A 14,433-nucleotide genomic window follows, 5' to 3' on the forward strand; every position below is an offset into this window, starting at 1 on the left:
ACCCTCCAAGATGTATGCTTTACACCTGCAGAAAATCCTCATTTATTACTCCACAACTACACAGTCATTTATTTCAAGCATATGAAATCCAATGCATAGAATTACATTTGCTACACCGGAGACTTTGCATTATAGAATTGTTACTTCCAAGATCACTTGTAAAAAATGACTCCTTCAAAAAAGAGTGGCGAATGTAAGATAGTTTTCCTGCAGTCAATGACCAAAATCACCCTCTTTGGCCTCATGGTTGGAATGTTATTAATATTTGTCATTATTTATTATACAATTAAGAATTATTTTTTTAAATATATATTATATATTAAAATAATAATATATAATATATATTTTTTAATATATATATATATTAAATATATATATATATTATATATATATATTTCAGTCTTCTGCAAACTCAACATTTTATATATTTCAACTCTATATCTGACATGGTGCAGGTGTCTTCTTCTTTTTTCTAAGCCCACAACCATGTGTGTGGTGTGTATACTTTTGTTTCAAAGTACATTTGTTTAAGACTACCTTGAAACACTCTGTGTGACCTTGATTTAGCCCACTTCAGTAAAATGATTTATTAAACAAGGTTTCACAGCAAGTTCAATGTTATAGTAAAACCACAAAATGTTACTCTTTAAGCCTACGATGGCCCTAAGGTGCAAACCATAAAAGCACTAGCTGAAGGGGATGATGGATTTACCTGATCTCAGGCTAATAGTAATCTCATCCATGGCACATTCCATGGCAGAGAATGGATTTGGGTTTTCCCCCATCTCTCAAAGCTATAAGAGGAGAAATATACCTGTTTATTCATACAGGTCCGTTTACCATTTATCTCGCTTCTGAGGTCATAACAATACAATTATCACCAATGAGTCACCATTGAGACCAATATCTATTTTAAAACGGAACCCTGCATACACACAAGTTACAAAATAAAATTAAAATACAATAGAATATAATACAAATATTCAAGGAAAACAATCACATTCCTCAGCAAGGAGGTCCCTAAACAAGATTTTGAACTGCCCAAGAGGCACCAGAATCAGCATTTGTAGGGAACTCTGATTGTTCCATACATGGTGTGCAAATAAGATAAAAGCAGATGTACCTAACTGTGAGGAGGCCGAAAGGGTTTCCGGAGTTAGTCATTCCTGAGAACGGGTATGGTAACTCGTACTCGTACGGTTATTCATGGTGTTAGGATTTATAGGTCAAAGACAGCAATGGATCGACCTATGTGATTTCAAAGAGGGCCGGCCTACATTCTGGTAAAGAATGCAGTGGTGTGTACTGAACCTTTCACCTGTAGTAAAATGTGGTGCGATATGGTAAACTGTATCTAATGGAGCAAGAGAGAGAGATCCCAAGCATTATAACATGGATAGATCATAACATGGATAGATCATCCAGTATGAGAAATTGAGGATACCAACCAAAGCTAGAGAAAAGCAAACATACACTCTTAGAAAAAAGTTACCTAAAGCCATAAAGGGTTGTTTGACTTGTCCCTGTAGCATAACCCTTTTTGGTTGCAGGTAGAACCTTTTCATTGAAGCATTTTTCATCTTCAGATGAAAAAGGTTTCTTGTTGAATCCTTACCTGTCCTCAAAGAACCCCTTTAGAAACCTTTTGTCTAATATTTTCCAAGGAGCAAATACACAAATCACATTTTCAACATTTTCTCTTCCAGCCTACAACTAACTCAATACATCTTGTGAAATTGTTCTGAGGTTTCAGCTTCATGACTGGCACTGTGCCGGTTCTTTTAAACTGGCAGCCATAGCTCATGTCCCGGCCTCAGTCTCAGGGCAGCTGTGCAGGCATGTTGGAGCATCTCACATTAAAGGCGCCGTATTCTTAAGAGGGTACAGAATATACACTGGCAGCATTAGTTGAGAGTCATGATAAGAATCAAATAGTTCAGCACTAAAGCCATATCATCCCAACATTGCTGTCATCTTTTTTTCTTAAGTACTATAAAGCAATGAAATCACAAACAGAAAGAGGCTACAAGGTAGGTCATGACCCTGTCGCCTCAGATCCACTACATCATCCTAAGGGCATTAACACATGTTATAACAGATATAAGAGGTTGATGGCCTGATGGAGCACGTTGTCATTGGCGATCGATTTTCAAGATGTGCAAAATCTATTTTTCCTTTGACAGATAAGACTGATTGTGGTTCCCTTGATGATTTATTTCAAGTTTCAAAACTGTTATTATGCCCACTGCTAGCTGTGTTTCATTTCGTACATCATTCGGATAAGATAAAGATGTCATTTTCTGTTTTATCCTCAACTGAAAATCATAATGTTCTGGAATAGTTGTATTCAGTGCCTATCCTATGAGGCCGGAGAACTGTCAGCTCTGTCCACTCTGAGATGTATTCGCATCCCATTCAAGATACATTGAGTCATGGCATTAAAATGAATTTATAAGTGAACTTTAATTAAACAGAAACAGAAACAGTAGAGGTTTGACAATTATTGACATAATATGTTTGACATAAAACATTTTGAAGCCTCACACGCTTCAGGATTTCTAAATACTGTAATGTTACATGGCTTTTTCATTTATTTCTTTACATTTAACATACCACACATAACACTTCTGTATGCAACATTTCTCCAAACTTAAACCAATAAACTGAAAGAACACAAGCGCACAGTCTTGCTGGACCTCAAACCTGCAGTAGTTGGTGTGCTTCAGGTGGGTGTGGCAGGTGGGTTGCAGAGCCCTGTCGGATTCGGAGGAGGGGACCCTACAGTGGAGACACTGATGGGACAGCCAGATAAACAGAGAACCATGGGCTTTCCCACTTCTGTACCATAGTCAACTGACAGCCATAACTTCCAACTTCTGCTTCAAAAAATAACAGCAAGAGAGAGCAAGGCAACAGGAAATGAGAGGAGGTTTGCATGTGTTATGCCAAATACTCTTCAAAGCAGACCCTGGATAAATACAGATATGGGTTGATTTAACTGCCTTTCAGTTATAGTATCTATAGTACATGAGAGCAGTTATTTTATGACAGCAGTTATTTTTCAGGAAAGTATTTGTTTAGTAAATATTAGAACTAGTAAAACTACAAAACTGTTCCCTTTTTCATCACGGGTTGATTTAAAAATTGAATGACTTTAGGAAATTATTTCAAATATTTGAATAGACATCTCAAGAGTAACTACTTTTAAAACAACTGTATTCGATTATGGCTGTCAGAAATTAGGTACTTAAAATAAATAAAGACCTTACAAGTAATTTAAATAAAAAATACATTTAAACTTTTAGCATGATTCGGGACATATCAATCAAGGCCTGTCTTTCAGTTAAAGCATCTATAATACATGGCAGCAGTTATTTTTCAGCAAAACATTTGTTCAGTAAATATTAGAACTAGTAAAACTACACTGTTCCCTTTTTCATCATGAAAAAAGCAATTCACAGTACTTAAATGTACATTACAACATAAAGGATAGTATAACTACAAACATACTCTATATTAACCTGAATTCTGAGCAATAGAAATATAATGGGTACCTACATAACACATTCATAAGCATTGTGTAAGCATTTCATTAATGCTTACGACTGGCTGGAACACTGATATATCTTAGACACCGGGGATGAAGATTGAGGAACTGTTCACATATGTGTATTTGTCATCCTGATCTTGGTCCTCCAGAAGTTTCTCCAGAGGGTTGGGTTCTTCATCCCCAGCAGGGTGCTGCTCCATGGGCTGGGGCTGAGGGTCCTGCTGGGGCATGGTGGGGGTCACTGGCATGGACATCGGAAGCAGCTGAGACCCAGCCAGAGTGGCAGGGTGAGAGGCAAACTGCACACCTGATGAAGGGATGGTGGTTAGCGGCTGGGCCCACGGGATATAAGTCAGCACCGAGTCCTGGAGGTCCACTTGTGGTAGGGCTGTGGATGTTGGTGCTAGGGTCTGGACCAACAACAGTGGATGTGTTAGTAGTCAAAACCCAGTTGTGTTACAACTTGTTTGTACAGGTAAATGTGTATTGCCCTATGCTCTGTGGACAAGATGCAATGTTTACAGAGTTTACGCTTTATTCAGTTGGCACATGATAAAGATTTGTTGCTCTTTCACTCACCCCGAAGTTGGTAAAGAGAGGCGTGTGTGTGTAGGTGAGCATGGAGGATGGGCCCACCACGGTGTAGCTGGGACACATGGGCTGCATGTACGTGTCAGTGGTGAGGGGCAGGGTGGTGGTGGTTGAGGTGATGGGGTCATGCTGCTGGAGGTACTCTGGGTAAGACCAATGGTTCATGGGCTGGAGAGCAGTAGCTGCAGGCTGGGCTATCCAACCTGCACAGAGGCCGACATCATTGACTGTGGAGGAGTCACTGGATAGGCTACTAGCCACTTCAAACCCGGAAGTCCCTATGTGGATATCATAATGGGTTAGCACTAGTAGCCAATAGTAACATACAGCTTTAAACTGATCATCCAAAGTAATGATGGGAATATATACTCCAATTCACTTACCACGCTGTGCATATGAAGGCAAGTTGTTGTTTAGTACCCCAACCTGTGAAAAATATATAATGATAAATCTACCTGAAGGAAAGGAATCTAAATTAACTCCAAAAGCCTTTAGTATTCAAGCTGACTTACAATGGTATTTGAGCTGTAAAGCGTAGGATTTTACAATCAAATGCTGTATGTACATTACCAATGGTAAACCCCAGGTGTACATGTGGTGAGTGATCTGAATCTTTTTAAATGCCAACATCATTTAAACAGTAGCTACAAAACCACTGGCTTATAAGGTCATGCTCCTAAACTCTGTGAGTGTAGAACAATGCATTAACTTTTATTACTTCAGACTCCAATAATGAGTCAATTATAACCATTGGTGTGCGTGTGTGTGTGTGTGTGTGTGTGTGTATGTGTGTGTGTGTGTGTGTGTGTGTGTGTGTGTGTGTGTGTGTGTGTGTGTGTGTGTGTGTGTGTGTGTGTGTGTGTGTGTGTGTGTGTGTGTGTGTGTGTGTGTGTGTGTGTGTGAGACTTATATGGAAGTTGGAAGGAAACAGTGGAATGGCAGGAGAGTTCTAGAACAGGAGACATTTAAATTTAATCCAGGCATGCACATTCACTTGCCAAGCTGGAGAACTACATTGTATATTGTGTATTATAAACTGGGTGGTTAGAGACCTGAATGCTGATTGGCTGATATACCACACCCCCTCATGAATTACTGCTTAATTGTTGTTGCAAAAGGTGTGTCATATTTTCTATGACATATTCATCTTTAACCTAATTTTGCGTTTATCTTCTTTTAAAGACAAATACTACACATTTAGTAAAAAAACTGAACTCAGTCCAACTTCTTCTACTGATCTGCTGAACCTTTCCCTGAACCTCTGAGAACCTCTGTTTTTAGACTATCAAGTACCTCTGAGATTACAGACAATCAAGTAATACAGTCCATTTAGTTGGTTATCCCTTATTTTTTTAACAGGCCCTCTACCTTTCCATCTCATCAGGGCCTGCGTGTTTGGAGTGTAGTGTTGAGAATGCCTTACTGTGTGTGTGTTGTGTGTTGTCAGAGGTAATTCATAGGTTGGTAAGAGGGCTCCTTGGCACGGCTGGGCTGAGTTGATTTGCATAGGCCCTGTGCCCAGCCCTGCAGCCATGTTGTAACTGTCATGGAAAAACACCTGTATTAAATAAGGATAAAATCCCCTTTATCTACCCTGCCGTGGAATCTGATCTAATCTTCTCTAGGCTCCTTTCCGTTGACGTTGTGCATGTCCAGCCCAACGAAAGGTCTTCTCTCTTGTTTTTAGGACATTTTGTAAAGACAAGAAAAAATGCTAAAGATTCTGGTTGACGCCTTAGGTTGACAATTTAGGTTGACACTTATTGAAAATGTTTCAAATGGCATTCCTGTGGCTTCGCTGACTTGGTCTCTGTTCTCTTTTGTCTCCTACTCTGTCTTGTTCAATTCTCAATTATAGGATGACAGGCTCACACTCATTTCATAGTTCTTGTTATATTTCCCTCACCGCTCTAGGGGGCACTGTTTTGGCATTGTGGAGAAGCAGTCCTCGTTTCCTCCTCAGCAACTCTTTGACTGGGTCTCGGACTCGCACTCCTTGGTATGGCTTTTCATCAGGCTGCCCTGAGGAAGGAGCTATAGAGCCAATCACAGAAAGGAGAAACTGGCAGTTAGCTTATATCTGTGTTCGTAAGGGTTAAGTCTGCAACTACAGAACTCTATTATTCATTGATTGCTCTTTAAAGATGTAACAAGGAGGTTCAGTTGCTTATTGTTTGCCTCATGGTTGTGGTAGGGAGGTGTGTCCCTTTCTGTCCTGAGGTCATTTCAAGACAATATTTCTGTCCATTTAGGAGACAGCTTTTGGCTCGAGAGCACCCACAGAAGCAGAAGGTTCTGTGAAAACTCTTTAAGAAGAGGTATCATAGATGTGATTTGCACCACCGATAGTGGTTCTGATTGCATATGTGGACAGGAAGGAACATAAGAGAAACAAAAGAAGAACCTCAAGCTCAAGTGTGCTACACCCAGCAATCTTATGTCTGTAGGCACTAAGAGAGACCGAAACACCTCGGACATTCTGCAAGTTCTAGCTTGAAATGAAACTGGACCTGAGTGTGGGGACCAAGTTGGAATTTGAAACACACTTCTATTGTGAAACAAATCTTTTCAACAACATGAGAACAGCACATACTCACATGCTATATAAACTGTCATCTTTTTACAGACAAATTATTTGTCAATTTGATAGACTAGAGTAGGCTATAGATAATTTCATGTTGATACATTCAAATAGAGGGAGGCATTTTACCATAGACATGTCGTTAATGACAACGCATTCAGAAGTTTATAACTAAGCGTGAATGAAAAATACTTGCGAGATGTACATTTTCAGCAGCTTTGTTGTCATTGTTGAAAAGGATATTTTGGAAGTTGAATTGCTACCAGTTCACTTCTATTACCTTTGTCATCTCCCACTTAATGAATTTTTTTATGAATGAATCATCTTCTCTTAATGATATGTGCCAGTAGATATTTAATGCACATTGATTATAACCTTGACTCACTATCGGACAAACTCCCTGTTCTTTCTCAGTGACTGAATTAATCAATTAATCACTCAACTAAGGTAAGGCATCTGCAGATGAACTCAATTGCTTATATTTTAGTGAGGGAGAAATCATGGTCTTTAGGCTCATGAAATTGGTCCATAGAAATGTTCCTTATTTAATACAAATTTGGTTGACTAAGGAAAGGAATATCATATTGTGTATTTGACTTATACATTTCACCAGGTTTTAATATTTTTATAAAAAACTCTGTCTTTAAAAATGACTGTCACATACAATAAGACACTGCTTGTCTGTGCACGTGTGTGACCAAGGTGTGTGAAATCGTGGGAACCGGTTTCTGTTGTCAGGTGTCTAGAGACTGATGATGATCTACAATGCAGAGGTAGAGGCCCTATGGTTTCAGATACTGGCGTTCTGGCTCAGATCTGGCTGTGTTGTTAGCTGGAGTGAGTCCTGCCACTTTCCTCTCCAGATCTAAATCTATATCAGATTGATTTACCCCCTCCCCCCAGCAATGGAACAGTCAGCTGATTGAACTTTCTACCCAAATAACAACTTTAAATGACCTTCACATTATTATTCAACTCTATAAGGCCCAATTACTAGCAGACATTACAGCCCTGAGGTGAAAGTGTGTGTGCATGTGTGTGTGCGTATGTGCGCTCCTGAGCCATCGAGAGTAACTAATATGTTGTCACATGGCCAACAACTGAGATAAGGGACTTCCAAGGAAAACCGGGGTGGCTGGACCATTGTTTGCATACTGAGGTGTGGAATGTTGTGGCCTAGTAATTAATGTCAGCAGCCACTCTGGCTCACTCGATCAAAAATGTACTGGAAATTCACCTTGAAGTGTACCGTTGTGGGGGGAAAACAGCCTGCTTTTCCCTTTGTTGATCACAAATAAGCCTTTTTTAAATGACTTAAAAAAATCAACCAGACAAAATTAATTGGTTGGACAACGGTTTCGTCGTAAAGGATTTGAAAAACGGCGCCATTGTCTGTCCTTACAGTAAATGATCCTTTCGTCTTATCTCTAGCAAATAGATTGTGCTATATTTCACAAAGCTTCATTGAAAATAAGGTGGTGCCGCTTGACTTCTTATCCTTGAACTTGCAAAGAATGCTTTTCCCCCTGTAATGTACAGTACAGCCCCCATTCCTACATATCACTCAATGAGCCCATCAACGCTGCACTAAATGTCCTCCTACATTTACACTTAAATTGCTGTGGTGCAAAAGACTGTAACTCCTCCCAGTGTAGTAGATTATTCTGAATGTGTTATTTCACCTGGAGCAGGATCAATGAGTTAGCCAGCTAACGTTCCTAAATATTCTGAAACAACGTCATATTTCTGAATTGTACCTTTTTTTCAACTTAACTACAGTAAGAAGTTGTTGTTTCATCCAAACAATGACACGTTATTAAATAACCAGCTAATGAACTTACAGTAAAACTTTAGGCAAGTCAAAAGATGAGCACAATCTTAAAATGTCAACTATCCCTTTAATTACACTAAGTGTGTCTGTACTGCAGGCAGGCAGCCCTCGTGCAGCCTCTGAGAAAGCTGTAGACTCTGACAAGCAGTAACCACATGTATAACATGCATGTCAGTGGGAAAGGAAGCTAGAGCACAAAAGGATTACTCAGAGGTCATACCGTTACAACCAGTCAATGGAAGGTAAAGCATGAGCTACAACACTATGAAACTGAATAAAATGTTTCTTTTTTTTCGAGGATCTTAGTATTTTTATTTTCTATAATGCATTATTCTATTCCACTACCTATGGGTGAATATAAACTCTCAATGTAACTGGAGCAACCAGAAGCTGTACAAATGGAAATTCGTTTGAGCGAGTGTGAGGGAATTATGTTGAAGGCGGTGTCCACATTTAGTATGAAAATGAGCAGTTCAAACTACGTATTTAACTGACATGAAACACATGAAGATCGAAGAGAACTTGAAAAAGAATGACGAATTCAGTCCTCGTCTTCATAAACACAATGACACGCACACGCGCACGCCGAACGCACTTAGACACACACAAGATTCCAAGCTGTACAAAAGAGGAAGCAATGCAGCTGTGATGTTTTACAGTGGTGTGATGTTTGGGCCGTTTTGCATATCAAGATTATAGCCAACCTCCAAATGATTGTCTTCCTCTTTCCAAACATAAAACTTTCTCCAGTGATGACAGCACTACTTTCAGACCTTTCACTGCATGTCGATATGCTGAAGTAGAAAGTTACTCTGGTTAAAATTGTGGATTGCAAGTTAGGATTTGGTTCAAAGAGCTACTTTAACACCATCCCTGTCGCAGATTAATGAATGTAAAAATCCCTCTGTCCAAACAAAGACCTAATCTTCTATTCCTTTTATGTTGGACTAAGTCTTACGGCTCCTCGTGTGTTGTTGCTTTATAACGACTTTCTAAGTAAAAAAAACAAACACTGTAAATCATCTTAACCATGACACTCGGGTGAAAAAAGGTGACGAGGCTTGGAGGAAACTATCCATCAAGACTGGCCTGAAACATGTCGCCACACAACTTGAACGGTTTACTGAATACTGAATAGTAAATCCTTTTTCTGTAAGGGATGATGTATCAATTACGACCCTCAACCTCTGACCCCAACTGAGCCTGACCCTCAATGACAATGTGCAAAATACTAATCCACGTGCCATAGTTTTCAGTGTTGTTGTCTTGTAGTAATCATATGGACATTTCCACAGCAACCCCTTACAGTACATATTGTAGAATGACTGGTTAGTTGGAGGAGGTAGGCTACTTGACACCGAGTCATCTGCTATTACTGTCCCTGCAATAAGATGTTGGCATACCATAGTCAAAAATCTAAATGATTCTGTTTGGCAATGTTTGATCACATAATGTTTTGGAACATAGCACAACGTTTGTGTCAACGTTTCTAATTTCTATTTAGATTCAATTTTTAAAAGGATCATGTACTTACATTTCTTCCAGTGCATGCTCTATGGCTTTCAGATATCTCAAGCTCTGAGTAATTTGTTGAATTGGTTGACTTTTCTTAATAGGATGTGAGTTTGACACAGAACCATAGTGAGTGATGGGCTTCAGTGACTTGCTTTATAACAGCCGCTACAAAACCTCAAGTGATGTCACATCTCTTCCAACCACAGGTTTCCCTGAGTGGTCCCAGTGTCACCAACGTTCCACTGACATTGACTGAGAGCTTGACTACTGCACTCTTTTACACTCTGAACACGGCTGTCAGTGTCCACAAAGATCCAGTAAATGACTTGAATGGTACCAATATAAGGACTAAGGAATTTGCGATATTTAAAAAAATGATCCACACAATTCAAATAGTGACTATTGATAGTTACTACTTTCTTTACATTCTTTAAATTCAAACCAGATTACAACAGAGTAAGTGTTGCTGCACAGACTTATACATGAATCAGCTTTCCCCCTCGTAAAGCCTTCAGAAATGTTGATGCATGGGACAAAGAGAAAGATATGCAGTTTTATAGCTAATCTCATGCTATTCTACACATTTTGCCATGAGGCTGAGAGAAAATGTTGCTGTTTTAAAGCTAATTTCCTGCAATTCTACACATTTAACCATCCATGAGGCTGAGAGAAAATGTAGCATTTTTAAAGCTAATTTAAAGCAAACATAGGTGTGTTGACTGTGATGACAGGGAGGTGAAATGTGTTGCTTTAAAGGGTCCGTCATACTAGTATGAGCTGTCTCGTTTGCTAATTGAGCAAATACAATGGCAGTGGTGCATAAAGCCATAGAAGTAGTGAAATGTGCCTCAAATTAGTGGTTTATTAGGGGTGTGGCTTTAAGTTAGTTCTTATTGGCAACCCATCCTGTGAGAGTGAATGTCATTCAAGTTCATCTGTTCTGCTATATTTCATCAAATCTGGTTAATCCAGTGCTCTGCTTGCTATGAATTCTATCTGATGGTGTCTGCATGTTTAGGTAAAAAGACAAATAATGTCCCGTTTGGAACACTGATGAGTAAAGATTTCTACTTTGTAGCCGCCACACCAAATTAGCATAGAGCACATCTGCACAAATCTGATGCCTAAATTAAGCCTTTCAAAACCAACCCTGAAACTGAACTAAGCAAGTCTACTAGATATATCAGGAAATGCATAGGAAACACCTGCATATACTTAGAGGTTGACTGACCACCAACGCAGTACGAGACCTCATGTTCCCTTTCTTAGCAGTTTGTTCTCTCAAAAATGTGATGATTAATCTTACAATGTCTGCACCCATCAGCATTATCTTCATTTGGGAGTTCTTATTTTTTCTATTTAAAGTCATGGAAAAAAATAAGACAATTCAATTGCTCTATGCTAGACGAGTGAAAACAATGGCGTAAACCGATTTTCAATCGACTCTAATTTGTAGTAGAAAGTTACAATGCAACACTTTGCCTTACAGCCATCAAAAACTGATAGATCAATAGGCTACACACGCAACAGTGTCCAAAAGACACATATAATCAACATTTCCAGGCTTTGAGATATCCATTGGAACCTTCATGACATGTTACCAGTTGCTATAATTTTGAACAGAACATAATCAATAGATTGTAACTTACATTGCCATGGTGCGATAATTCTGTAGTTCCAGCTGGTCCTACATACTTGTCTAGGAGTTATCACTGTTCATTCTATTTTCTTCCCATGGCTTTTGAATGAGTGCACTGACTGATGCAAAGTATGGCTTCATTTAGATAGCTGATGCAAAGAAGCTGTTATATAGGGGTTTTCAAATGATCACAGAGGTGTTCTGTGGCTTTAAGCAAAATGAGTGTTTTGATTACAATAAACATTTATATTCACCATGATGTATTTTGAGGATTACTGGATTGTAGCACTGACCCTGTATCTCTCAGAAGTTGCTTTCTTTTTTCACAAAGGAAGATGCTCATTGGCCTCTTAGACTGACATGCACGCACGGGCACACACACACACACACACACACACACACACACACACACACACACACACACACACACACACACACACACACACACACACACACACACACACACACACACACACTAACAATCTAAGAGCTGAAATGTCTTGAGTCAATAAGTATGAAACCCCTTTGGTATGACAAGCCCAAATAAGTTCAGGAGGAAACATTTGCTTAACAAGTCACATAATAAGTTGCATGGACTCTGTGTGCAATAATACTGTTTAACATCATTTGTTTATGTCTACCTCATCTCTGTACCCCACACATGCAATTATCTGTAAGGTCCCTGAGTCAAGAAGTGAATTTCAAACACAGATTCAACCACAAAGACCAGGGAGGTTTTCCAATACCTTGCAAAGAAGGGCACCTATTGGTAGATGGGTGAAAATAAAATAAAAAGCAGACATTGAATGCCCCTTTGAGCATGGTGAAGTTATTAATTACACTTTGGATGGTGTATCAATACACCCAGTCACTACAAAGATACGGGCATCCTTCCTAACTTAGTTTCCAGAGAGGAAGGAAACCGTTCAGGGATGTCACCATTAGGCCAATGGTGACTTTAAAACAGTTACAGGGTTTAATGGCTGTGATATGATAAAACTGAGGATGGATCAACAACATTGTAGTTACTCCACAATGCTAAACTAACTGACAGAGTGATAAGGGAGCCTGATCAGAATAAAACTATTCCAAAACATGCATCCTGTTTGCAACAAGGCACTAAAGTAATACCAAAAAAAAAGGCAAATCCAATACATTACCGAGTACCACTCTCCGGATTTTAAAGCATAGTGGTGGCTGCATCATGTTATGGGTATGCTTGAAATCGTTAAGGACTGGGGAGTTTTCAGGATAAAAAATAAATGGAATGGAGTTAAGCACAAGCAAAATCCTAGAGGAAAACCTGGTTCAGTCTGCTTTCCACCAGACACTGGTAGATTAATTCCCCTTTCAGCAGGACAATAACCTAAAACACAAGAAGAAATCTACAATGGACTTTCTTACCAAGAGGACAGTGAATGTTCCTGAGTGGCCGAGTTACAGCTTTGACTTAAATCTACTTGAAAATCTATGGCAATGATCAACAACCAATTTGACAGAGCTTGATACATTTTTTAAAAGAATAATGGGCAAATGTTGCACAATCCCAGGTGTTGAAAGCTCTTAGATACTTACCCAGAAAGACTTACAGCTGTAATCGCTGCCAAAGGGGCTTTTACAAAAAATGTACTCAGGGATGTGAATACTGATGAAAATTTGATATTTCTTCATTCATTTTTCAATATATTTTCTAAAATGTCTAAAAACACGTTTTCACTTCGTCATTATGGGGTATTGTGTGTTGATGGGTGAAAACCAAATATATTTAATATATTTTGAATTCAGGCTGTAACACAACAAATTGTGGAATACTGTAAGTACTGCATTTTTATTTTGTTTTGATGGTATCAGAAATGAAGATGACATGGGAAAAGTATGAACCGAGAGGAAAATGGAACTCGTAACATCTTAATTACACAGACATGAACACACACACACCTCCTCTGTATGTCTCTCTCTCTCTCTCTCTTACCCACCATCTTAATCCCCGGTTCAGCCCCTGTCTCCATGTCACATGCACTCACTTGCTGGAGAGCAGTGAGGGGGTAACATGATGTTGCTAAGCTGAGAGGGAATTTCCTCGGGATGCCCACAAGGTAAAGCTAATGTATCTGTTTCAGCCCAAAGGTTATAAAGTTATAGTCAAAGTCATTGGTGGAAGTGTAAACTGTATTAGGGGCTTTAAACATATAATAACAGGTAGTTGAGCCAATCTAAATTTGGTAAGCAACATCAGTATGATCTCTTTTCTCCATAGGACCACAAGGAGGCAACAAAAGCACCAAAATGAACTATCAATCTTGGAATAAAAATGAGTGACTGTCTCTACCATATAATATTAATATATATATTTATATACTGAATTGAAGTACTGTATGAGGATACATTCCCAAATTAAGTGGCATCAGGATTCAATGTGTACGATGTGTATTGATGAACATATCTGATCAAGATAGTACATCTGTCTACTCAGGAGTCAATGAATGAGATAATACTAACATATTTTTGTAGATGGACTGAAGTGTATGTGTGTATGTATGCATGTACTGTGTGTGTGTGTGTGCACATGTTTGTGAAGAGTGAGGGCAGTATCTATGAGATTACCCAGAGCAATGTTTGTTTGTGTGTGTGTGTGTGTGTGTGTGTGTGTGTGTGTGTGTGTGTGTGTGTGTGTGTGTGTGTGTGTGTGTGTGTGTGTGTGTGTGTGTGTGTGTGTGTGTGTGTGT

General features: G+C 39.1%; 1 protein-coding gene across 2 annotated transcripts; it reads right to left on the reverse strand.

The window, feature by feature from the left end:
• Nucleotides 1–2,450: 2,450 nt before the first annotated feature.
• Nucleotides 2,451–10,178, reverse strand: LOC135545262 (POU domain class 2-associating factor 1). 2 transcript variants are annotated; one of them, XM_064972891.1, is made up of 5 exons: nucleotides 10,088–10,178; nucleotides 6,048–6,175; nucleotides 4,525–4,567; nucleotides 4,130–4,344; nucleotides 2,451–3,960 (listed from the first exon to the last, which is right to left on the reverse strand). In XM_064972891.1, the coding sequence occupies exons 1-5, from the start codon at nucleotides 10,101–10,103 to the stop codon at nucleotides 3,628–3,630; spliced, it is 735 nt and encodes a 244-aa protein (XP_064828963.1). In that variant the 5' UTR covers nucleotides 10,104–10,178; the 3' UTR covers nucleotides 2,451–3,627. The 2 variants fall into 2 exon arrangements, with proteins under 2 accessions (XP_064828963.1, XP_064828962.1); XM_064972890.1 differs by having other exon boundaries at nucleotides 4,130–4,419.
• Between the last annotated feature and the right edge of the window lie 4,255 nt (nucleotides 10,179–14,433).

Source organism: Oncorhynchus masou, chromosome 9 (genome assembly GCF_036934945.1).
Source record: "Oncorhynchus masou masou isolate Uvic2021 chromosome 9, UVic_Omas_1.1, whole genome shotgun sequence".
Taxonomy (NCBI): domain Eukaryota; kingdom Metazoa; phylum Chordata; class Actinopteri; order Salmoniformes; family Salmonidae; genus Oncorhynchus; species Oncorhynchus masou.

Excerpts from the sequence above, each read along its gene's own strand:
- LOC135545262 (XM_064972890.1), bottom strand. Across the intron at positions 4,420-4,524 it reads GCCTTCATATGCACAGCGTG|GGACTTCCGGGTTTGAAGTG; the intron begins GTAAGTGAATTG and ends ATATCCACATAG. Across the intron at positions 3,961-4,129 it reads CTCTCTTTACCAACTTCGGG|ACCCTAGCACCAACATCCAC; the intron begins GTGAGTGAAAGA and ends TTGTTGGTCCAG.